At 46.4% G+C, this 23,427-nt stretch overlaps 1 protein-coding gene across 1 annotated transcript in view; it reads right to left on the bottom strand.

The window, feature by feature from the left end:
• The window catches only part of DLGAP4 (DLG associated protein 4), a 554,791-nt gene that overhangs the window by 373,259 nt on the left and 158,105 nt on the right, over nt 1–23,427 (bottom strand). The window contains exon 2 of the mRNA XM_086932203.1: nt 301–1,324. Within this exon, the coding sequence (XP_086788329.1) occupies nt 301–1,257 (957 nt within the window). The 5' untranslated portion in view covers nt 1,258–1,324. The remainder of the gene's footprint in view (nt 1–300; nt 1,325–23,427) is intronic.

Below are 23,427 nucleotides of genomic sequence, written 5' to 3'. Positions count from 1 at the left end.
TGGACACAAGCCTCTATGACATTCTATGCTGCTGGGAGAATGGTGTCACAATTCTACTTTTCCATAGGACTTCAACCTCGTAAGCTTCAAATTTAAAAGAATCCAGGTTTCAGAAATGCCAAGAGAGTAAAATGAGACAGATAGACGGCAGGAGAAAGCAGTAGACAAGCCTCAGGTCATACCAAAAGATTTATAAAAATAACCTCCACAATTAGACACACAATTTATCTCTACGAAGGGAGAAACCCTAAAGTAAGAGAGTCTGCAACGGAATATTCCCCTTCAACTTGCCTCACTCACCTGTAAATATTGATAAGCCATATCCTGGTGACAAGACTTGGACTTGAGTAAAGCCTTGTCAATGGTGGCAGAGGCCTTCTGACACACTTCTCGTGCGTGGCTGAGGGTTAACGTCGACCAGGATCCTCTCTTGATATAGGACGATGAGTCTGTGGAGTTTATAGGTATGTTGGTGACCGGGGCTACTTTGAGGTCATTATTGCTCTTGGAGGACTTCAGCATACTTTCGCTGATAGTGTTATAGTTGTGCATGAAATACCTGGGCTGGCTGTGGTCTGGTTGTCTCCCAAGTGTCATAAGACCCATAGGGTTGCGGTAATTACACGTATCACTGTCCAGATTGTCATCAGAACTCCACCAGCCTGAAATGTTTGTCCTGGCCCTACGTTTTGTCTCTGTTTTGGCCCTGTCTTTGCTCTTACTCCTCCTGGCGGTGCCCTTTGGGTCGTCCACACCCTTCTTTCCATTGACGGAAGCTTTTGCACTGCCCTCCAGTGATTGGGACTTTGCAAAAAGTTTCTGGACAGAGGTGACCAGGTGCTTTATACGTCCAGGGCTCTCACTCCTGTGCTTGGCCTCTCCCCGCTGAAACTGAAGGGTGCTGAAACCGTCCCGGTGGATCGGTAACTGCTTCTCAAACTGATCCAGCAGATTAGCAGGAAGGCGGTTTATCTTAGCAGGAGGCGTCAATGTCGGAAAGGGGTTTTCAGGAGGCACCTCGAAGTGGGAGTTGTAATGGATGCGAGGAAAGGTACTGCTGTTGGACATCTGGTTGTTAAGAGGAAGGATACAATCGCCAAGCATGGAGTTGGCCGTGGAGAAACGGGAGTCCATCGTGTAGGAGTCGCTGGGGTTCAAGAGGAAGGGGCTTCGGTCCTGTGGTGCATACAAGGAGTCCTGCGCTGAGTCCAGGTTCTCTGAGAGGTGGCGGGCCCGGTTGTCTCCGAGGCCTTTCATTGTGCTGGAATTCCCTAGAGCATTGCTTCACTTTGTGTTGTGGAGGGGTCTCTTTTCATAAGATGGGCTGTAACGAAAGAGAGAAACACAGATCATTGTCAAGACATATAGAAGGGGTATTCTGCGACAACTAGAGCATTAGGCAACGTTTGACAGTTTTGATTGCATGTCATTATATTGAGGTAGATGATATCGAACTACAATAATATCTCATCCACTTTATCGATCTAGCCATTACATTGCTGGGCACTTACATATTTATTTTTCCTATTTCCATATTTATTTACCTAGACTCACAGTGTGATGAAGGCATTAGTTCGATGTTGCGAATGCAATGAAATTGACATCTAATATCCTGCATCTGACATAGTCACTTTCTACCACAATTTCACTTAAGGACAAAGGGGCACATGCATCAACATAGACAATGGCGATTCTTTAATTGCGATTATTAAGGAATTGCAATTAAAGAATCGCTGTTGCCTATGCATGTAGGAATTGCATAACATTTTGCGATTCCCACAAATTCCTTAATTGAGACTCACAATTAAGGAATTGATTCTCATTCATTCCTATGGGCCCAGAGGCCTATAGCAATGAATGGGAATTGCATGCGCAATTTGTGAGTACCCAACTGGTACTCGCAAATTGCGCATGCAATTTTAATGGTGCGAGGGTTCCAAAAGGATACCCTGTTGCACCCCAGAAATTACAATTTAACCACATGTGGGGCACACACATGCCCAAAGGGCATGTGTTTGTGTGACATGTGACTTTGAAAAATGCACTTTAGCATTTTTCAAAGAAATCGAAAATTACCATCAACTTTAGATTGATGGTAACTTGCGATTCATATTAGCAACATCGCAAAAAAATGTGTTTAATGAATTGCATTTAAGGAATCGCAATTTGCGATTCCTTAAATACAATTGCAAATTAAGTAATCGCAAATTTAGCAATTCTTTAAATAGTGATTTTTTTGCATTTGGGATGATGGATCCCAAATGCAAAAATAACGGTTGCAAAGGGGCAGATTCTGTGAATCTGCCCGTTTGCGACCGGTTTTTAGGTCGATGCATGGGGCCGAAAGTGATTCCTAATGGCATGGCAGGAACTGAGGAAAGATTCCACCAGGAAGGGCAAATTTTGGTAGTGACTCGTCAAATGCGCCCAATATTGCTTCAATCCACAAGCAAATGTTTTGAGAATCACATTCAGCATTCCAGTTCATTACCTACTTGCCTAAAATATTCTAAATACACCTTGAATTGCATCACATAGGCACTGGGCGAACTGTTATCATCTTTTCAATTGGAATTCTCGGTAGCCAACTTTCATTCAACATTTCATTGACTAAAGTATATTTGCAAATCAGACTACAGAATTGTCATCGGACTAGCCCCGCTGTGTAATTGTTGATTTCGATCACTGGGAGCTCAAATGTCTATAACAGGGTCATCGAGTGGCCTTGTGAATTGCTCCTTCTCAGTATCAGTTATCCTGATTCAATGGTCTTTGTATTTGCATTTGGGAATATTAGAAATCCCAATTCCTGAAATTCAGAAATAGGTAGTAGTAATGGGATTCCTACAATACACAGCACAAATTGAGAAATAGTGAAATGTCGATTGACAGTTGATGTTGTTTTATTTTGTTCTATGGGTTTGGGGGAAATGCTATTGATATTTTTGATAATATTGATTTTATAAGTGAATCGAAGAATAGGAGCCAAGCTCAGGAGGCTTTGGTTGATGTGTTTGGCACTACAAAGTCCTATATCTCTTTCCAGGGCATTTAACTGGCAACAATTGAAAAAACAGGCATTATACTGATGAGTACTGAACAGTATAGAAGTCAAAGAAAACTAATATTTAAATGTATGTTTCTTTACATTTAAAACGTGTTAATATATTTGCAAAAGTTGCATTCCAATCACATATATAACCTACTATTTCCCTGCTTTGAGTTATATATTGTTATTAAGGGTGGGTGGTTAGCTCCGCTCCGCAGGCGGAGTTTGATGATTTATTGTGACTCTGCGCTCAGCGGTGAACGCGTAGTTCAGCAGAAAAACTCAGATTACACCATGTGGCGGAGATTGCCCCCGCCACCCACCCCTAGAAAAGTGCATGTTTAAAAAACAGTACTGTTCAGTGATATAACCCAGTGTACTAAAGTGAAACAAATCCCTTCAGGAGAAACACATTTTCAATTGAAAAACTATTTTGGCTGGTGTTACTGTATCCTTTCCAGGTCACCTGTTGATGTCCCAGCTCATGCTTTCCTGTTAGAGCCACAACAGACTCCAGGGTAGGGGTGGGTGGTGCTGGACCTGGCTCCGGTCTCCCTATGAATTTTCTGGTTTAACCATCTCTTTGAGGCGCTATGTAAATGCTAAAATACAATAACATAAAGAGAAAAAGGCCTACTAGGGCTGACTCGCCTCCAGGCACTAGTGTGAATTGGTGCAAGCTCTACAGATGCATTGGACTGGAGCTCGGGCACCTTGGAGAGCAGTGCAGGCTCCAGCCACTGCGCTTCAGTCCAGTGCGAGCTTGCCACTCCTTTGTGTGGGAGGGAATAGCGTTTGCAGTTTGCCTGTCAGTTTCCACTCAAGTTCCATTGCCGGAATCAGGAAAAGGGGGAAGGCTCCATTGGGAAGTCATGGGACCTGCCATTTACATACATGCTGTTACCAACTATGCCAGGCCACCCCCATGCCTGCTCCCCTCTCAGCCTGGAGCAGGTACAGGATGGGGGCTTCTATGCTCTGCGCCATCACCTCCAAAACCGGGCCCGCAAAAGTGATTGGCTTCCTCCGTCAGGGGCGTCTCCCTCTCTCTCTCTCCCTGTGGAATATCCTGCAGGCAGCAGCCAATCATCACTTGACCCACAGACAGCGGCTGCAGGGTGGCTTCACCGAGTACCAACAGTGCTAAAGGAAGCCCCAGAGTGTGTATTCACGGCCACTTAGCACAGCTCATGTGATCTTCTTCGGCACTTCCCTCACAGTACTACGCCAACTGTCAACATCGCCCCAACTTCCTGCTAGCCCAGTCCTCAGCTCCCTGCCATCCGCCCTTCTTCCCACATCTTTTTTTGGATCCCATTAATCTCTCTCATATACCTCTCCACCGCCAGAAGAGTCACAAGGGTATCACCAAGATGGCGGTGGTCATGGCCAATTTGATTTCCACTTCACCACGGGAATCAGCCGCGGCTTCAAAGTGTACATCCTGGAAGGTAAGACAGGAATTCATTAGTGTGTTGTCAGTGTCCACAATAATTGTAATTAGGCCCCTGGGGCTTAGATGGGAATAAACAGATGGCTAACGAGGCTATGGTTACTACACTGTGCAGGAAAATCATAACAGTACAGCGTTGAGCCCATTACAGCACTTCCATGCTGGAAAGCAACAAAAGAAATTTACATTCTTCCAAGATGGACTCCATTTGGATCATTGTTAGTCTTTCTTCTGCTCTGCTGTATGTGCACAACGCAGCTCCAGTGGGTGCACCTGTTTTACGATAAAAGTGTTTTCTAACCAAACTGATTTTGAAGAAGATGCTTAATTTATAAGGCAGTATATCATCTTCTTTGTTTTGCAAATGGATTATCTTCAAATAAGGTTACTAGGTCCGATATCTATTTTTAGGCATTTTTTGCATGTTAAGCCTCGTACTAGCTCTTTTCAAGGGCGGAGCGGAATTCTGCGGAATTCAACTGAGTTTTTATGCAACTCCACAGTATTCTGCATAGTGCAACTCCGACAACTCCGCCCACCCTTTATTTTTAACCGCATCGCTGCTGCAGTGATTTTTGCGCTGTGCGGCAAATTGCCAATTTGCTGGTGTCATGACGAGCTCAGCTCGTCATCAGCACACGACACCCGTGGGTGATGACGAGCCGAGCTCGTCATCAGCATCGAAAGGGTTAATATCTGTTTTACTTCATTTATTTTACTGCTACTTATATTGCATGCTATAATACCGTTTATTTTTCCTTTCTATACTTAAAATTTAAGGAAATTTTAAACTAAAATGTAATTGTGGTTTGATGTTCAGCAAACATTACATATGTGAAAATGGAACCAACGTTTCAGTGGTTTGCAACTGCAGAAATGACCCACTTAACAACAACGACCGGGGCAAATGTAATGGATCTCAAAAGCCCCATAGGGTCTTTATCAAGCACACACATCTTACAGGTACAACAACTGATAATGCCAGTTAACCATGAATCAGATATAGAATACTGTTTTATAGCCCTGCTCTCTCGAAGTGCGAAAACCCTTCAAGGCAAGTCCACCATGGGAGATTGTCATGTTGTGGGTTGAATTGCCTTTTTCGTTTTGAGAGGGTTGAAATAATTGGTTTGTGCATTACATGTAGGCAAGATGACAGAAACTATAGAAAGACTAAATATAACTGAATAGATTGTCAGTTAGACCAACATTTTAATATATGTATTGCACCTCCACCCATGAATGAGTTAAGACGCAAAAAATGAGGTATTTTTCTTGTTTATGTTAAAATAACTTGCTTTTGTTGAAAGTATGTGCTCTGAGTCACATCAATAAAGAATAAGAAGCTTTACATGAAAAACAAACCTGTTCTTTTCATGATGTGTCAGTACTTAAATGCCTGGGAGAAATAGCCTAATTTGGTGTAAACAATTGGTTGTATGGAATGGTTAAGGTTTCTTATTCGTTGATTCACTGGTAGATGGTGTGTTATAAATACAGTTAACAAGGATAGGGCAGGAACTAAGTGAGCACGAGTGAAGGTATCAATGAATGATGTCGATACATGTTTAATTTTGGATGTATGATGCCTACTGGATTTAAAAAAATAATTTCTGCAACAACATGGAGATCAAAACTGTCCAGAGGAAGGCATGAATACTAAAAGAAATATGCAGAAGCATGGTGACATTTTGAACAATGCAGTTTATGTTGCAACTCTATGTTAAAACTGAAGGCAAAATCGAAATCTAAAATAGTAAGGGGCCTATTTACCCTTGTGCCACTAGTGCGTTACTTTTTCTCATATTAAAAGTGATGCAACGGCGGCGCAAGGGGCTTGTAAATATGTCCCTAAGTTGTTTTTGTCTACATCTTTGTGTCACATATTATACATGAATGCAATGAATTACAGGAGAGTTCCATTTGAGACCCTTTTTCAATAAATAACCTTCTATGCTGTACAGCAGTGAGGTTTCTACGTGGAATTTATGAAAAATGACACCTTGCTTAATTTTAATTCTGGTTAGGGCCCTATTGGCGAGTTTAAGTGTCATTACAATTGCAAGACCAGTACATTTGTATAAAATAATAAATAACCAAAACATATTTTAACTTGTTTAAAGCATGCTCACAGGAAACTCTCTTATAATACAGGCAACATAAATTAAATAGTATATTTATATAAGTTTCAGAAGTTATGTCACTTTAGTACATTATGACCCCCAAGGATGCAGAGTTCATATTGCTGTTTCCTTGTGTCTTTGTTGGTAAGCAAAGCCACCAGGTACTACTGATCGCTGGAATTGCTGTACTGCTACAAAGATTCCTTGGTTAATTACAGTGCCGGGCTACTGCGTTGCATCCCAGTTTTTGGTCTCAACAAATTACAAAGCCTTCAGTCAAACCCAAGAAGGAAGAGTAAACATCTATACTCAAAGGTAAGCTAGCTCAATAGGGTGGAGCTGTTCAGAGCTTTCCTTTGGCTCTGTTCCCTCAGTCGTTTCTTCCTGAGTGCATTGTTAAACCCAGTGCTTAATATGAATTAGTGGTTGTCTCAAGAATGTCTTCCTCCCCAACTTTCCGACCAATTCCCTCACGTGATGATTACTTCGACAAAGTCTTTGAGTTCTGTTTGGTTTTAGAAGTTAGTTAGAATGTATTGGTAGAGTACTACTTCAGCTCCTCAACTGAAAAAACTGAATTTAGCCAGTCTATCAATCTTTCCATCCACATTTCCATCTTTCCTTAGAGATAAATGATCCCGATTTCCCATAACTGTTCAATAGCTAACACACCCACTAGTCAATTGTTACTTTCTATGTACCCTATCTCAACATATCCTAGGTGTTTACACCAAATATTGGAACCGAAAATACTGTGGGTCAAAATACTGTGTCAAGAATTATCATTAAGGTACGGTTCTATGGGCAAGTAAAGTTTTACTATATAAAACTCCACATATATGTACCTTGACAAATTATATATCTTCAATGTACGTAGATGTAGAGTTAAGAACAGAAATGTTATACTTAACTATTTGCGCTAACCAATCGATATCTTGGCCCTCAATATTTTTGACACAATTTTCTGTCCACACAATATTTTTGGTTCTGATGTTCTGCCAGTGATCCCCTATCCTAATCCTGCCCCACTGACTACCGATCTATACTTCTAAATCCTAAAGAACATCTTTCCACTGGGTGCACCCTTCTGATTAAGATCACCTGTCTGATGCTTTATTGCTCTGTCACCAAGTTCCCGCTGTACGATTCCTAAAAATCCAGTCTGGTCCTCTGTTGCTTTAAAAGTGAGGCCAGAATGACCTCAGTTCTTGTTGGTGTTATTTTATGTAGGTATTTATGCAATATGTAGCATATAAGTTTGAATATAGTCTTTCGTCTGGTGCTTTGATCTTGACTCAGTGAGCTGCAGACCACTGTAATTGGCAGTAGGACGTCGTTCAGGGCTTTCTGGAAAGAGATGAAGGGCAACCCTGTATTTGTGCAAATGTATTGCATTTATTTGCAGATCATCTCAAATGGGTATGAATTACTTCAAATGGTAGATAGTAGCTGAAGTGTATGGAATTGAAGGTGTGATGAATGAGAAATTACAAGCAATTCCATCAAGTAACATACATATTTGAATTTGTAGGATTGACATTCTGTACTCTGTGTGAGAGACATCAATCTTGGGGCTGAGGAGATGAGGGAACTGAGTTGAAAGAGGTTATATCTGATGATTATTGTGAAGGTCCTCTGAGTGATGGCCCCTCTTAGGTGGAGAAGTGAAAGGGTCGATAAAGTAAAATTATCCAGAATCTTATAGAGTGCTGGTGAGGCAATTTTGGGTATGATAACTAAAAATGGCCCTCTGGCATACACTGAGGTCAAAGGGGTGCGGTAGCCAATCAATCTGAATATTCAGGGCCTGGTTACCAGAGATCCAATCTGCTTCATGCCTTTAGAGGAATTGTTGGTTTGTATAGGGTGATTAAAGAGGGTATCCTTAAGAGGTCTAAGACTATTTCAAGGCATTGGAAGGAGTAGTTGTGAGGTCCAGTGGTATGTTGTTGGAGTAGTCAGCTTGCTGAGAACTATTGGATTGCTCTGGTCCTTGACAATGAGAGGGGAAAAGGAGATTCATTTAGATTACTTTACAACGAGAGATGATTTTGCCGTGGAACCGCGAGATACAGGACTAACCACTTTTCTGTAGGTGACACGCAGAGTTTTGAACTTCATAGGGTTCTCTCATTTCTATGGTTGTCGAGTCTCTATTTAATTGACTATCATTTATTCTTGCAGCTCTGTTTTGGAGCATCTGGAGTCGGTCCCATAGGTAATCCGGGTGGCTGGAGAGCAAGGCCTTTTCATGGTGAACTTTGCGTTGATTAATGTATCATTCATTGCAAAGTGCTGCCCAGGCATGGTCTGCTTCGTGGTTTTTCAATTTTTAAAAAGTCTCCTATACGGAGGCGAAAATCTGTGTACAACTAAAAGGCCATACAGCAATTGCTGGTGGGACACCATTTTCCAAACTATTTACCTGTGCAGCATGAGTGCTTTTTGAAGGGATGTACTAACAAAACAAAGAGCACTAGCAAATACCACATGGCTCCTGATCTCTTTTCAAAGTACCCACCATTATGGCCACCCACAGACCCTCTGATCACTCTATCTCACTCCATAATTGCATGAAAACACATACACACACAGGAAGGCACACATACAAAAACTGATTAGGCAGAAGGTCATAAGGTCCGCACTACTTCTTAAATCACTACTTAGCACACTGAAACCGATGAGGAGAACTCTCATTTGAGACTTCTCAAAACCAGCAGAACTACCGATCACCCATAAATCACTGGCTCATTCATCATAAACACCTATTGGGTGGAAAGATAAAAGAGGTGTGGCTCAATGATTAGAGCGGCAGACCCTGATGCAGAGGTCTAGCCCGGGACCAGGGTTCAAATCCCCGCCTCGGCGGGTCTTGGGCTCAAAACTTCCACGGACCTGATAATTCTCGCCTCGGTGCCTATTCCAATCATGGAGTCCCACTCTGCAACTCTGGGCAATAGCTTGCTTAATCTCCACAATGGCCCCCTCAACGCTAAGGATGCCTGGCCTCCACCTTGGGGGTGCCCAGGAGTGGACGCCTCACAGGGAAAGCCAGGATGGGTTCCACAGCGGTATTCATACAAGTGCCTTGAGACCCTTGCGGGTGAGTAGTGCGCTATACAAGTATCAATTTACAATTTACAATTTTACCCTCATCCCCGTCAGTTTCCCACTCTACGAAGGACCATCCATTGAGAGTGTCCATAATGAAGATCAATAAATCACATTGGGTGGCTAGGATGTGATGTTATGGCCACAGCTGCCGACTTTGGAACTGGAGAACCAGGTTCAAGTCCCGGCATCAGCTCAGCATCCTGTGATTATCAATTGATCTCCCAGTGCCTACAAAACACATGAATTTGACCTTGAGTATATAGGTACTCATTTAAAGCGCTCCAATGCCCTTTCAGAGGTTCACGATACAAAAAAACTGCTAAAAATAAATAAATAAAAGCAAATAAGGGGGGAAATTGCTAAGGACGCCCACTCCGCACTGAAAGAAATTGCAGGTCTGCACCCGTTCCTTATGCACAGGCGCATGAGCATTGTTCTGAAGAAAAGAATGCATGGCATAACACTGGCAGTATCAAGAGACAGTGCTTCATCTGCAGGGCAACCCTCATCACAGTTCTACAGTACACTAAAACCAACCTAAAGCAACATGTGGTTCATTTACAGAAATCCACTGCAACAGTTCTATTTTTAAGCCCCCCCTGAAGTAAATTTGACACTGCAAGCTTGTATGCTCTGTAGGTAGGACCTCTGGTATGGAAATAGTTTGAAGAAGCTAACATTTTATATTTTTCTGAAACCAATAATTACGCCTAGATTTACTTTATAGAGACAGGTTGGAGGCTTCAAAAGATTGGTTCTATTGAAAATAATTTCTTATTATAGCAGCGATATAAAAAAAGTTATAAGTTATAAGAACTGTGTTCAATCACACTTTCCAAACTCCTCCTAGCCAACAATTGTTTCGCCACAAATATACTTGTAGTGATGCTTCATCAGGGATTGATTCATATTAATACAAGCAAATGCATGAAAAGGTGTTTTAAAGTTCTAATGCTGTATTATGTTTAGTGCACTGTTAGCTAGTAACATTACTTATTTCTCGATACATTCGACTTATGATGTCTGTGAGCCTGTGTATTAAGTCGTGTCCATGAGGTGGCACGATAAACCCCTGGTTTGGAGGAGCAGGTAAAGTTTATCTTCCCTGTGTTTTTGTGACTGTTTCTTCACAAAATAAAATATTTCATACCTAAGCTTGACTTGGCACAGGAACAACGCATCACCCACAGGTCTCCATGCAAAGCCAGGCGTATAAACAGCTTTTGCTTAATTCTAATGCAAGTGACACCAGGGACAAACAAAAAGTATGCTGATTATTGTATGATATTGCAATGAATACTATGTTCAATAGCTGAAAAATTGCTATTTTTTTAAGCTTATCTATTACTAGCTGTCCTTGACATTTTTAGTGATGTGTGGGACCACGAGTACAAGGCTCACGCAAGAAATTTCTGGGTTGGTTACTAAACGTGCTGCTGTGCAATTTCTTTTTTTACCATTGGTGAAACGCAGTACTTCTGATTTTGCCACGCTGTGTTGTGGTATGAATATGGTGCCCAAGCATGGCTACATATTTTGCACCTGAAAAGAAGGAAAGGACAGGTGAAAATGGAAAAGTCTCATAAAAAAGAAAACTGCGGGCAGAAAAAAATGCTACATCATGTTTAGGGCTCCCGGTTTTATGGTATGTATTTTTTAACATTTTAGTCTGTATTTATCCATATTTATTGTTTTGCCAGTTTATCTGTATTTATCCATATGTATTTTGCGTTTTGACTATAAATGTAGTAGTAAAACTGTACATTTCCAAATTTATTTAAATGATAGACGCGCATTCACACTTTGATATCTGTCGTGTTTTAGCTATTAAGTTGCCAACTATTACATACCAGTACACTCACTGGCAAATATTAGCATTATACCACAAATGTATGTTGACACATGCAGTTATTTAAAGAAATATCGTCCTATTTTTTAATTTCTCATGCTGTCCATCTTCTCAGCTGTTGGGCTATAATTCACGAAAGACAATACGAAAAGTCACTTAAAAGAAGCACATTTTCTGTATTTATCCATTTTTAAAAAAAATCATGCGTACAGAAAAAAACACTGTTTTCTGTCTGTATTTATCTGTAAAAATCTGTAAAAACGGAAAACAAGGAGCCTTAATTATGTTTGGGTAAAAACAGTCCGAATCACCAACTTTCTATAGCCTCCACCATAGGCAAAAAGATTAAATAGGGAACAAAAGCAAGCTCTTTTTCTTGGGAAAAAATGTTCAGACATCAAACCAAGTTTTTCTCCCCCTATTTCTAGCAGTGAGATCAATATGTGTTTTAAGGTTCATCGGTCAAGCTTCTCCTGCTGTTCGAGTGGAGCTCTGTGGCGTTTGCAGCTCTCTGGGCGGTGAGACTGTACAGCACAGCCGACGGGAAGACGCAGCATCGGTAAAACAACCTCGGAAGGAGTGCATTGTTCTGACGAGGTGAGTGAATGAATTAATGGCAGGCTCACCTGCTGGTGGCGTACAATGGCTGTGCTATTGACAATACCAGACACGAACTGTCATCGTCTCCCTTGTCACAGCGCGACTTGACTAAGGCCTGCTCGAGGGTTTCTGAATTACTACGCAAATCTCACTCCTTCCCCTCAGCGCCACCTAAAGGTAAATGAAGGGTACTGCGTGCTCAAGGTGTCACCGCTAGACGTCTGTTGGGCAAAACACAGCCGTAGTGAAACCAATTTCAGTGAGCAGGTCCTGGCCAACAACATCACCTCAATAAAGGTAGAGGGACTATGTATCAAGCTGCTTTTGAATCACACAGCTAACGTTGCCAGAAGGAAAACATTTGAGGGCCCCTTAATTTTTCATTCTCCTTCTAAACTATTTCAATTTGGATGGGGGTGCTGCAGCACCTGCAGCAGCCCTAGTTCCAGCAACTATTTTCGAAAAATAATTGTGGGACAGTGGCCCCTCAAACGGCTGAGCTGGTATGTGCGTACTATGAAGAAAAAATACACCTGTGGTACACCCATGTTGGTGGGCAGCACGTTTCAAGAGTCTGTGTTTAAACGCCGGAAATGTGGCCCACTAGTCTTACTGCAAAACCCAGTATCCATAATTGTAAATTCCCGAAAATCATCTTTCCGATGAGCCATCACAAGAGGGCAGTAGAGAGGTGGGTGTTATTGGGCAGCGCCCTCTCCCACTCGACCCAGGCAAGGTGCGACTGGCATGTATCCTGTGGCTGGCACAAAAGCTGCCAACACGAGGCACGCTTAATCGTCACCAGGTGTCGCACATTTGATATAAATGCAATATTCTGACCAGCATTCAAAGTCTTTACATCATCCTTACATGATAAACAGCCAGGGGTGGTGTCATGATTTTCAGAGCTATAGGCGAGATAACATTGTGGCTGCCCATTACACTGGAATTATATTTAGGTAACGTAGCAGTAATTTTGTCCCACCACTAGCTGGTGGTCTAAGGCTGTTTTCTTGATTTGTTTATGGAAGCGGCAGTGGGGTAGCAGCACAATGATTGTATCGGCAACAATCTGGATTGTTTCGGTGAGCAATGCCACACCATGTTGCAACCGGGAACCGCCATAAAAATATGGACCTGCCTTGATATATATTTACTTTTTGCAGTTTTTTTAGTGCAAACTCGACCCGCAAGGTATTAGAGCGCTTTACATGAGCACCTGTTACATTACACAACGACACATTCATTTTTGGCAGACATGGGGAGATTAAGGGGCATATTCTCAAGCCCCTATCGCCACAGGAATGTCACTTTTTCTGATGTTCCCGTGGCAATAGGGTCAGCGCCTCATTCACAAGGCAGCATTAAAGCCACTTAACGTGGCTTTAAGCCACGTTAAGTGGCCTAACACTGCCTTGTGAATAAGGCCCCTTTCACGCTAAAAATAGCGTGAAAGGGGTGTGCAGTGGGTGTTGCGGTGGGCGTTACACCGCAACACCCATTGTACTCGACGCTGCAACCTATTCTCAAGGGCGGTGTTAAAATGTAGCAGGGTCAAACTTCAGACCAGGAAAATCCTGTTCTTAAGTTGGTGAAACAAGCAGAAATGCAAATTTCTCCTCGTTTTTGCTTTTTCCATCTGTGCTGCCTAATGCAGCACACATGGATAAAGTAAAATGGTATTTCAGAAATGTTCATGTGCAGGAAGGGGCAACTTCCTGTACATGAACAGCCCTCCCCTGAACACAGACACCCTTGCATTCTGGTGCAAGGGTGCCAGCATTAGCGCTAAGTCGTGAAACTTAGCGCCATCGCAGGGGGAAACGCCAGGCTGCACGACATTCTTGAGAATATGGTGCAGACTCGCATTTCCGAAGTGGCGGTGAGAGGCGATAAGCTAAGGAGTCTAACGCCTCTCACCGCCACTTCATTGAGAATATCCCCCTAGGTGATTTGCCCAGAATCACAGGAAGTTGAGCCGACGCCGAGACTCAAACCTGGTTCCCCATCTCCAAAGTATGCTGAGTTGTTCACTGGCATAGGAACATAGATGTATACCTCCCAACTTGAAGAAAAAAATGTGACAGTGTGAGGAGGGGCGGGGCCTTGAAGGGGGAGGGCTCCTGCAGAATAGTACCTAAGAATTACTTTTGAACCCCACCCTGCATCCAAACCCCTCCTCATCCTCCCAAAAAAAAAAAAAAACTTGCTGAGGCTGGTGCCAACGTCCTGGGGTGTTCACACCCCTTAATGGACGTCGGCAGTTCAAGGTCTCAGAAAAAGACCTGGGAAACCACTATTTACAGTGGTTTGCAGCTGGTTTTCCCTGCCACCGTGTGATATTGGTTCCTCACTGGGAGACCGTGTGATGGCAGCCGATTTGTGTGTCCCACTGAAACACTGTGACAGTTCGCAGGTATGTAGATGGCGAGTACAGCTCTTGGTATAGTTTTTAAAAGAAACTGGTATTATTTTCCTGACATAAGATTCATGCTAGGCTTTTATTTCCGTTTAGGCACAAAGTATCAAAGTTTCTATTTTAAATGTAATGCAATGCATTTTGATTAACCACATTTTATATTAAATGTTTGGGTGTGTTTAAAAAAGATGCAATTGAGGAGGAACTTCTGTGCTTTCCTCGTACGCCAAAGCTGTTCATAGACCCAATGTATACGTTAAAATAAAGCCAGTTCCAAGCTCCCTGTCTGCTGACGTGGTACTGAGCATGCGGGGTAAATATAGAACACTATTTTTATCTTCATCTCCGCCTCTGCTTCATCATTATCTGCGTGTGACTGTGTGTTTCTACCCCTGGACGCACTGATACGCAGAGAAGTGCTATTCCGTCTTTAAAACAGCAGAAAATACCATATGTGCAGCTTTAGACTCGAGCAAGACTAAGACAATCGTGAGGAGAGGGATAGAGAACAAGATGAGTCTTACGCTACGCAAAGAACAATAGCGATGCAGTGGATTTTGAGCTGTGGTGCTGGCACCATTTTAAGAGTGGGGGAGCTGCCATCAATGTTACCTCACAGAAGTCATAGGGATTGTGAAAAATCCAAGCATCACACAAAAAACAATTATAGCAAATGAGTAACGCCCATTCAGCAGGCGAGCGGTAAGGAGGTGGTATGTAGTCATTACCCCCAGGTCCCTTATGTCCTCGGCCCATTCATTACTAATGGAGATTACTATCTCCTGACAGAAAATAAAAAACAAGAGGAATGCTGGGATATACCTACTGCCCCTCCCCCCGGGAGTATAAAGGTAGTACCTACCCAGCAGACCTCCTGTTCTTTTTTTCTGTCTTCGACAGAAATGGCTGATGGATGCTGTTGGTGTGGGGGGACTGCACCTGCTCCTGCTGGGCTTGAGTGGCGTTCGGTCCTCCTGTGGCTCCTCCTGTCCGGCTGCCTGGCTTCTCGGGCAGGGGTGAGGTTCCTGTTGTGTCTCCCCCCCGGCCTGCCGGGCTTGCTGGGGGGGATTGACTTCTCCACGGCCGCTGTTCCGGTTTACCGGCCCTTTGCGGCTGGTGCGCCGCCTCCCGGTTCCTTCCGGGTCGCTGGGAGCGTCTCCCCGAGCCTGGCCGGGTGGGAGACGCGCTGCGCTGACTTTCGATTCCCGGATCCGGCTGTGGGTGTGTGGGGGCCTTGATGGTGCTACTCGGCCCCCGCTCCGGGTGAGTCCCGCTTTTGCGGTGTTTTGTACATGTTATGACTCTGTCCGCTGTTTGTTGCGGGGCGTTGGATTCCTGGAGCGTTTACCTTTGCATGCCTCGGATGTCTAGTGGAGTGGTGTAGCCCTATGGTTGGAGCGGCGGACCCTGGTGCGGAGGTCTGTCCCGGGACCAGGGTTTGATTCCCCGCCTCGGCAGGTCTTGAGCTCGATTTCCCACGGAACTGTAAACCTCCTGTGCCAGGGTTTGTGGGTTTGTGTCCCTTCGGAGGTGTAACCCATTTTCTACTTTTTCTTCCGGGGCCAGACTTCCTGTCCAGGGAGCTGGTGGGGTTCAGTGCTGTTTCTATGGATGTCTCCTGAACCCGGATGCCGGGAGCCTCTACTGTGGGCTTGGCTCTGGCCACAGCTCTGTACTTCACTCCCCCACACCCAACACTCGGGATACTGTGTACAGTGTTTGGTGTGAATGAGCGAGGCTGCCGCTGAGGCCTGCCTGGGTGCGTGGTGCTCGATCTCCGGCTGCAGTGCCCTGCCTTCCCCCGGAGGGTGCTAGGGTGCAGATTTCCTGTTCCTGTGCTGTTCCAGGTGGTGCCAGTGCTTGGGGCATTCCTTCTGATGCTGCCGACTTGATGCTGGTGTCACGTGTTCGGTCCTCGGCATTAGGCTCCACATCCGGTGTTTGTGTGTTGCATGTGGGCTCCTGTGGCACGTTCGGTTGCAGTTCTTACGCTGGGCCTTGCCGGACCGGGGTTGGGTGTTCGTGCCTCGCCTGGTTCTGCTGTTGGTTTTCGTTGTCCGTTGCACTGTTTTTGTTGTGCTTGGACTTGGGGTTCTGCTCTTGCTAGGGGGTCTATTCCTTTGCATGCCCCCTCTTGGCTGCTGGACCTGTTCCCGGGGCTGCGTGTGTGTGGGACTTTACATGCTGCCCTACGCCCACTCTGTTCGCCTCCTCTTGGTGGGTCTAGGTTGGGGGTGTGCGACGGGGGTTTGTTTGGCCTCTGCTGTTTGCTGGTTGCTTTTCAGCTAGGCCGCTGCTCTGCCCCTTTCTCTCTTGGGCCCGGGTCTGGGGGGGGAGGGGGTGTGCTGCCTGCCTATGTGGTGGGGCTGCTCTGTCCCTGTGACTCTGCCTGTCGCGCCCTTTCGACTGGAGCGGACGCCTTGGCGGTGGGTGGTCCTGGTTCTTGTCTCTGCGGGGGCGCTCTTCCTCCGGTATTTCTGGGCGGCTCTCGCTTCTCGCGGTTTCTTCCGCCTTGGCAGGGTTCCTCGGTGTTGGGGGTGGTTGTGTTCTGTCGGCTGCCCCTCCCATCTTGGTGCTGTCGCCCTTGGTTCATGCCTCCTGTCGGGTGGCTCTGTGGCCCTCTTCCCTTCGGGGTTTGCGGTTTCTTCCCTTTTGGGGGTTTCCTGCTGCTGCTGTTTCGGGGTCCGCGCTGCCTTCGGCTGGCCCCGGTTCTCCGGTGGTTGCCGTTCCGTGGGTCTGTTCCCTTGGTTCTCTTCTTCGGGGGTTCCCCTGCTCTTGGCGCCTCTGGGGGTGTTTACCCTTTCTGTTTCTGGATTGGGTTCCGGTCGCCTCTGTGGTGGCCGGTTCTTTTTGCTGCTCCTGCCTTTGCTTGCTCGTGGGTTCCCTGTGTGGTTGGGGTTTCCCTGCCTGCTGGTTTGCGTGCCTTCTACATCCGGCTCTCTACCCCGTCTGGTGGTGGGTCGTTGTTCCTACTTCTTGGTCCTCTGCGCGGTGGGTCCTGTGGGCTCCCCTCGTTCGGGTGGGCCTGCAGTCTGCCTCCTCTGCGGGCTGGCTGTTGTGGCCTCTGCCCTGCTTGGGGATCCTGGTTCTCCCTTCCGGGTTCCTGGTCCTTTCCCTCCTTTGCCTTGGCTGCGCCTGGTTCCTTTCTTGAGGTGCCGTTGGTTCTTTGGGGTGCTCTCTCCCCTCTGCCTCTTCTTGGGTGGCTTTTGCTGCCTTGGGGCCGGCTGTTCTGTTCATCCCGGCCTGCGCCTGTTGTCGGGCGTGATACGTGGTGGGGGGCCTGCTTGGTCCTTCTGGTGCTGTGGCCTTCTCTTTGCTGGGTTCTGCTGTTTCCTGGCGTCCCCTCCTATGTCTGCTGTGTGGTCTGCCTGATGTCTCCTGGCGGCTGCCGGGTCCTGTCATGCCTCCTGTTCTGGGGGTTGGTGGTTGTTCCCGCGCTCCGCTTTCTGCTCGGTGCCTTGGTCTGGCCTGGTTGGTTCTGCCTGGCCGCCTGGAGCTGTGGGGTGCGATTGGCCTCTTCCTTGGTTTTCTTCCCTGCCTCTTCTGGTTTTGGGTGTGGTGCAGGGTGGCGGTTGTTGTTGCCTCTCCTGGGCCTGTGGATTCTTGTCTCACTGGATGTCTGCTGGGTCTGCCTCCCGGCCTGCCGGGCTTGCTGGGTGGCATGGCTTCCTCCTGGCCGGTGTTCCGGGTTCTCGGCCCTTTTGGGCGGGGGCACCGTCTCCCCGTTTCTTCGGGGTCGCTCTGCGCGTCTCCCCGTTGCTTGGCCGTGTGGGAGGCGCGCTGCGCTGGTTGCTGTGGCCTGCGTTTGCTTCTGCTTGGCTTTCGGCCGTGGCTTTCTGTGGTTGCCTGTTGCCTTGGGCTTCCTCCCTGTTGGCTCCTGTTCTGAGCTGGTCTGCCTTCTGTTTGTGCGTCCTGCTCTGGGTTGCCTGGTTGTGCTCTTTCTGCGGTCCTGGCCTGCCGGGTGGAGTGTCTTCTGGGTGTTTCATGGGTGGCTTGGCGCTTCTTTGCCGGTGCCCTGTGTGCCTGTGGGGTGTCTGGTCCCTGCATCGTGGGGTTTCGGTTGCTTATGGTTGTGGTGTGTTCCGGTCTGGTTCTTGTTTCTGGCCGTCACGCTATTGCCTTCTTGTTTGCCCTTCTTGCCTCTTCTGGGGTTCGTTGGGGCTTCGGCGGGGCTGTTGGCTCTCGGGCCTGTGCTCTGTTGGGGTCTTGCCCTCTTTGTCCTTCCCTTGTTTGGGTTGGTTCTGCGGGTTGCTTTGGCTTCGGCTTGAGCTTCCTGCCTGTATCCCTGGTTGCGGCTTTAGCCGTGCGGGGTTCGTCCCCTGTGCTGGCCCTGCCTTGGGTCTTGCCGGGCTGTGGGTTGTGGTTTGCTTGGGCTTTCCTCCCTGGCTGCGGTTGCTTCTGTGAGGTCCTCTGGGGTGGTTTTGCCTCTGTCTCTCTGGCCTCTGGGTTTCTGCGCCGGCCCTTTGCTTGGACTGTTTGGGGTCTTTGTGCCTGGCCTTTTTTTTGGTTTGGCTTGGCTTGGCTGTGGTTGTTGTGCCCTTCGTAGTTCCCTTGCTGTTGTCTTGGGTCCTCCGGGTCCTTGGCCCGTCCGGTTGCTCTCCTGCTTTGGTGTTCAGGTTTGCCTTCTTCGGGCTGTTGTTTCCTGCTCCCGTTTCCTCCGCTTTGGCTGGAGTTCTGTTTTGGGGTTCCTGGGGTTCCTTCGGTTCCCTTTCCTCTTTTTCCGGGTCTCTTGTCCCGGTTGGTTGCCCTTGTTGGTTGTTCCTGCTCGGGTTTCCTGGAGGTGCGGGTTCCCTTTGCCTTGTGTCCTCGTCTTGCGGGACCTGGTGGCTTGGCTTCCTCGGGTTTGCTCTTCGTTCCCTGGTGTCTGGGGTTTCTCTCTTTCCCTGGCCTTGGGCTCGGTCTTGCCTTTCGGGTCGGGTTCTGGTGGGCTTCCGCTGTTCTTCTTGGTTGGGCCTTTGGTTCCTCTAGTCCGCTTGTCTCCTGCCGGTTCTGGCGTGGGTGGTTGTCTTCTCCTGCCCGTTTCTGGCTTTTGGCCTGGTGGTTCATGGCCTTTCTCTTCGTTTGGCCTCTCTTCTGCTGTTGTCCCCTTGCCTGTGGTGTCTTGGGTGTCTGTGTTCACCCTGTCGCTGGTTGGCTGTCGGGTGTTCCTGCGGTGGGCTGGTTGGCCTCTGTGGTGGCCGGTCTGGTCGTCTGGCTGTGCGCCCTTGCTCTTGTTGGGTGTCTGCTGGTCTGGTTGGGGTCCCTCTTGTCGGGGGCTCTGCCTGGGGTTTCCCCGGTTCTTCCTTTTTCCTTCTGCGGTTGCTGCCTTGGTGTGGTTTCCTGGGTTGGCTTCTGTTGGGTTGGGAAGGCCGGCTTTTTACTGCTTTGGTATTTCTCCATTAGTAATGAATGGGCCGAGGACATAAGGGACCTGGGGGTAATGCTACATTACTTACCGGTAATCCTCATTACTCCTGGTCCCGTTGTCCTCGGCCCATTCATACGCCCCTCCCTCCCTCCCGGGCGGCCGGCCTTCCTGTCTAGGCTTGTTAGTACAGGAGGTCTGCTGGGTAGGTACTACCTTTATACTCCCGGGGGGAGGGGCAGTAGGTATATCCCAGCATTCCTCTTGTTTTTTATTTTCTGTCAGGAGATAGTAATCTCCATTAGTAATGAATGGGCCGAGGACAACGGGACCAGGAGTAATGAGGATTACCGGTAAGTAATGTAGCATTGATGCATTTTGGAGCACACTGTTGCCCATACATCACTAAAGCATTGTGTGGTACCATACAGCAATTTATAGACAGCATATTTTGCATTGAAATAGCTACACAATTTGCACTGACATGCAGTGTACTGATAACACTATATAGCGCACACGCTTTAACATGTGGAATTCGAGTTTCAGCAAATATTTATCATTTGCATCTCACCAAATAAATTCTACTGATTTGTTGAGATCCTATTAAAATCTTCATTTTCACCACACTCCACAATTACAAAAATAATGTGCTTTAAATGTGTTTGCCCAGCTGCTGGTATGCGTTTAAATATTTGTGCAGTACCTCTGCAGGTAATTAATGTTTGTTGTGTGCTAGAAAAAAAGTGACATTCTACAGCCTTCCTTTTCACATTTCCTGTACTCCAGCAAGCTGGTCAGTTACTTCACTTTACAAAAATCTCTACCTTTGCAGTCTGAAAAAGAAAGCAACATCTCTATGTTAAAAGATTATTCAGCAATTTGACAGGAGACATAGCCTGACATTTGACCCCTGTATTTAAACGCACAACAAATGCAACAAGATAAAAAACAACATTTAAAGGCATCTTTATTGGTCATTCACCTTCTGTACTCCAGCATGGTTAATATGGTGGGATGGGGGAGGGGGGCGCAGGTGGCAGTACCCACCGCATCCCCACTTCAAGTGCCAATGATTCTGAAGCCACGGCGTGGGGGAGGTCCTAACCTATGAGGTGGCACATGGAAAAGGCCTCACTTCCCAAGGCTGGACGATACAAATATTTATAGTCACAGCTGATGTTCTAGCCTTCAAAGTTTCCCTGTGTGTTTGTGCTTCCTGGAAGTAGCCAGATTTCCATGTATACCTGGCTCAAACTCAGAGTGGCGAGGCGTGGAGGCATAGCAATACACACAAATAATCAAGAACAGGGTAATTTACTCCTATTAAATATTTGTGGAAAGTTTTGTTTCTAGAGTCCTTGCCTTGGTGTTGACAAGCAGGAAGGGTTGGGTGGTAGGGCACTGATAGACAGGTAGCATCAGCATACGAAACACTAGCTAATCCCGAGTACCTCAATCCATAACACTAACCTGTGGAGTTAATTAGATCTGGAAATATTCAGAGCTCAATGTGGCCTGGGCAGCATTTTGTAAGTCATAAGGATTTAGCGACCGGGAATTATTTTCCATCATCAGAGCAAGAGAAATAAAGGAAGAAAACGGAGAAAAAAGGAAGAAGAAAAAGATAGAAAAACAGTGGAAAGAGAGAAAGCAGGGATGAAAGAGAACCAGAGAGAGTGACTTAAAGAGGAAGTATAAGGTGGGAAAAGAAGGAGGCAGGACGGGGAATCAAAATAGGGCAGCCTTGATATTCGGCAACCCTAGCATTTGGCAGTCAATCAGCTTCAAAGAAAAACTTTGGCCACCTACACGTATTGTTTTCATTATTATAAATTAATTTTTTAAAACTAATTAAGCATTGTCTGTGATCACCTCAATTATCCCTTGATTGGGCACATAACATACACCTCAGTCACCTGGAATCGTGAGCTGTGATCTATTGGGGGAGAATGATAATAGGGACCCTGATACCTGTCTATACTGTCATGGCTACCACACAGAGGCACCTATGCACCTCAGTAAGCAGCAGCCGACAATAGAAAGAGCGTTTGGGTAAGTACGCCTCCATTCCAGGCCCAGACTGGCCGTTGCGGGCACCGGGCAATCCCCCGGTGCGCCGCAAGGGTGGGGGCCGGTTTTGGGCCCCTGGGGGCCGTTTTTGTTACAGGGCTGTTTTTGCAGCGTTGCTGCAAAAACGGCCCTGTAACAAAATCGGCCGAAAACCGGCCCTGGACACGAGCGCGGCCGCTCCCTGGGGGGGCCGGCCGAGCACTTTGCCAGGGCCGGTTTTGGTTCTCAGTCCGGCCCTGCTCCATTCCTGTGTGATTTTTACCTCTCCTTGATAAATCAAAGAACATGTAGCTCTTGATGGGAGCTTAGCTTCAATAGAGAGATAATTCAGTGAGGCATATCAAAGATTGTAAGTCACTGGGCATGCATGGAGCACCACTAGAAGTCAAGGTTGGTCTGGCCATTCCACAATCTAAGTGCACTGGCAGATGTGAGGCTTATGACACAGTTGTGGAAAGTTGTTGCTATCCAATTTTGTAAAGGATTTTGCAATCAGCAGGGTTTCTGCACAGCTTCTCCCAGTCTGTTGGCTAGCTGCTGATAGTTTGTGCTCAGTTTCCCTTATCAAACATCTGACTGCAAGGATTTCATGACAACACACAACTTGGACAGTGATGCTTGTTTCTATAGAGATTCAGGACAACCATGACGAGCACCAGCACATTTCCTAAAAATATTCCCTCATGCCCACTTGGGGTTTTCATAGCCCAACCACCATGCCCAAGGCTGGGAATGTCGTTGGGATTCCAAGGTCCCATCTGTAAATGAACCAACCCATTTACAGCCAAACTATTCAGCAGAAGCATGCTGCTATGCATTTTAGAAACCCATCTTCTGACCAAACTCAAACGGGTTGTCCTTTTGTATTTTTTTAATCCTCATATTCTAATACATATCCAAAAAGAGATGACTCGTGTGGCACAACTTGGTAAATGTGAATTGGTGCAAGTGACTAAGTTCAATCGATATGTTCGAATAACCAGGGGACTGTTTACCTTGCTGGACAACTTGAAGAACAAGCATTTGCAATGCAATAGGTCTCGCATTACTAATAGTTTGAGGTATTGGAGTTGCAAATAATAATGCAACGCCAAAAGCTCATACTTTCAGAAATGCAAGACCTAGCGCATTGCAAATGCTTACGTGGTGAGCCAGGAACCAGCATTTGATATCTCAGTGCAGTACCGCAAGCTGCTCCTAGAAGTCCCTAGTGAGCAAGGCATTAGCATTGTATGTCTCGGTGCAGTACGGCAAGCTGCTCCTAGAGGTCCTTAGTGAGCAAGGCACCAGAACTGAATGTCTCGGTGCAGTACCACAAGCTGCTCCTAGTGATCCCTAGTGAGCAAGGCACCAGCTCTGTATGTCTAGGTGCAGTACCGCAAGCTGCTACTAGAGGTCCCTAGTGA

The sequence above is a fragment of the Lissotriton vulgaris genome, chromosome 7 (assembly GCF_964263255.1).
Source record: "Lissotriton vulgaris chromosome 7, aLisVul1.2, whole genome shotgun sequence".
Lineage (NCBI taxonomy): Eukaryota > Metazoa > Chordata > Amphibia > Caudata > Salamandridae > Lissotriton > Lissotriton vulgaris.
The sequence above is the reverse complement of the archived record's forward strand: the minus strand, read 5'-3'. Positions and strand labels throughout refer to the sequence as shown.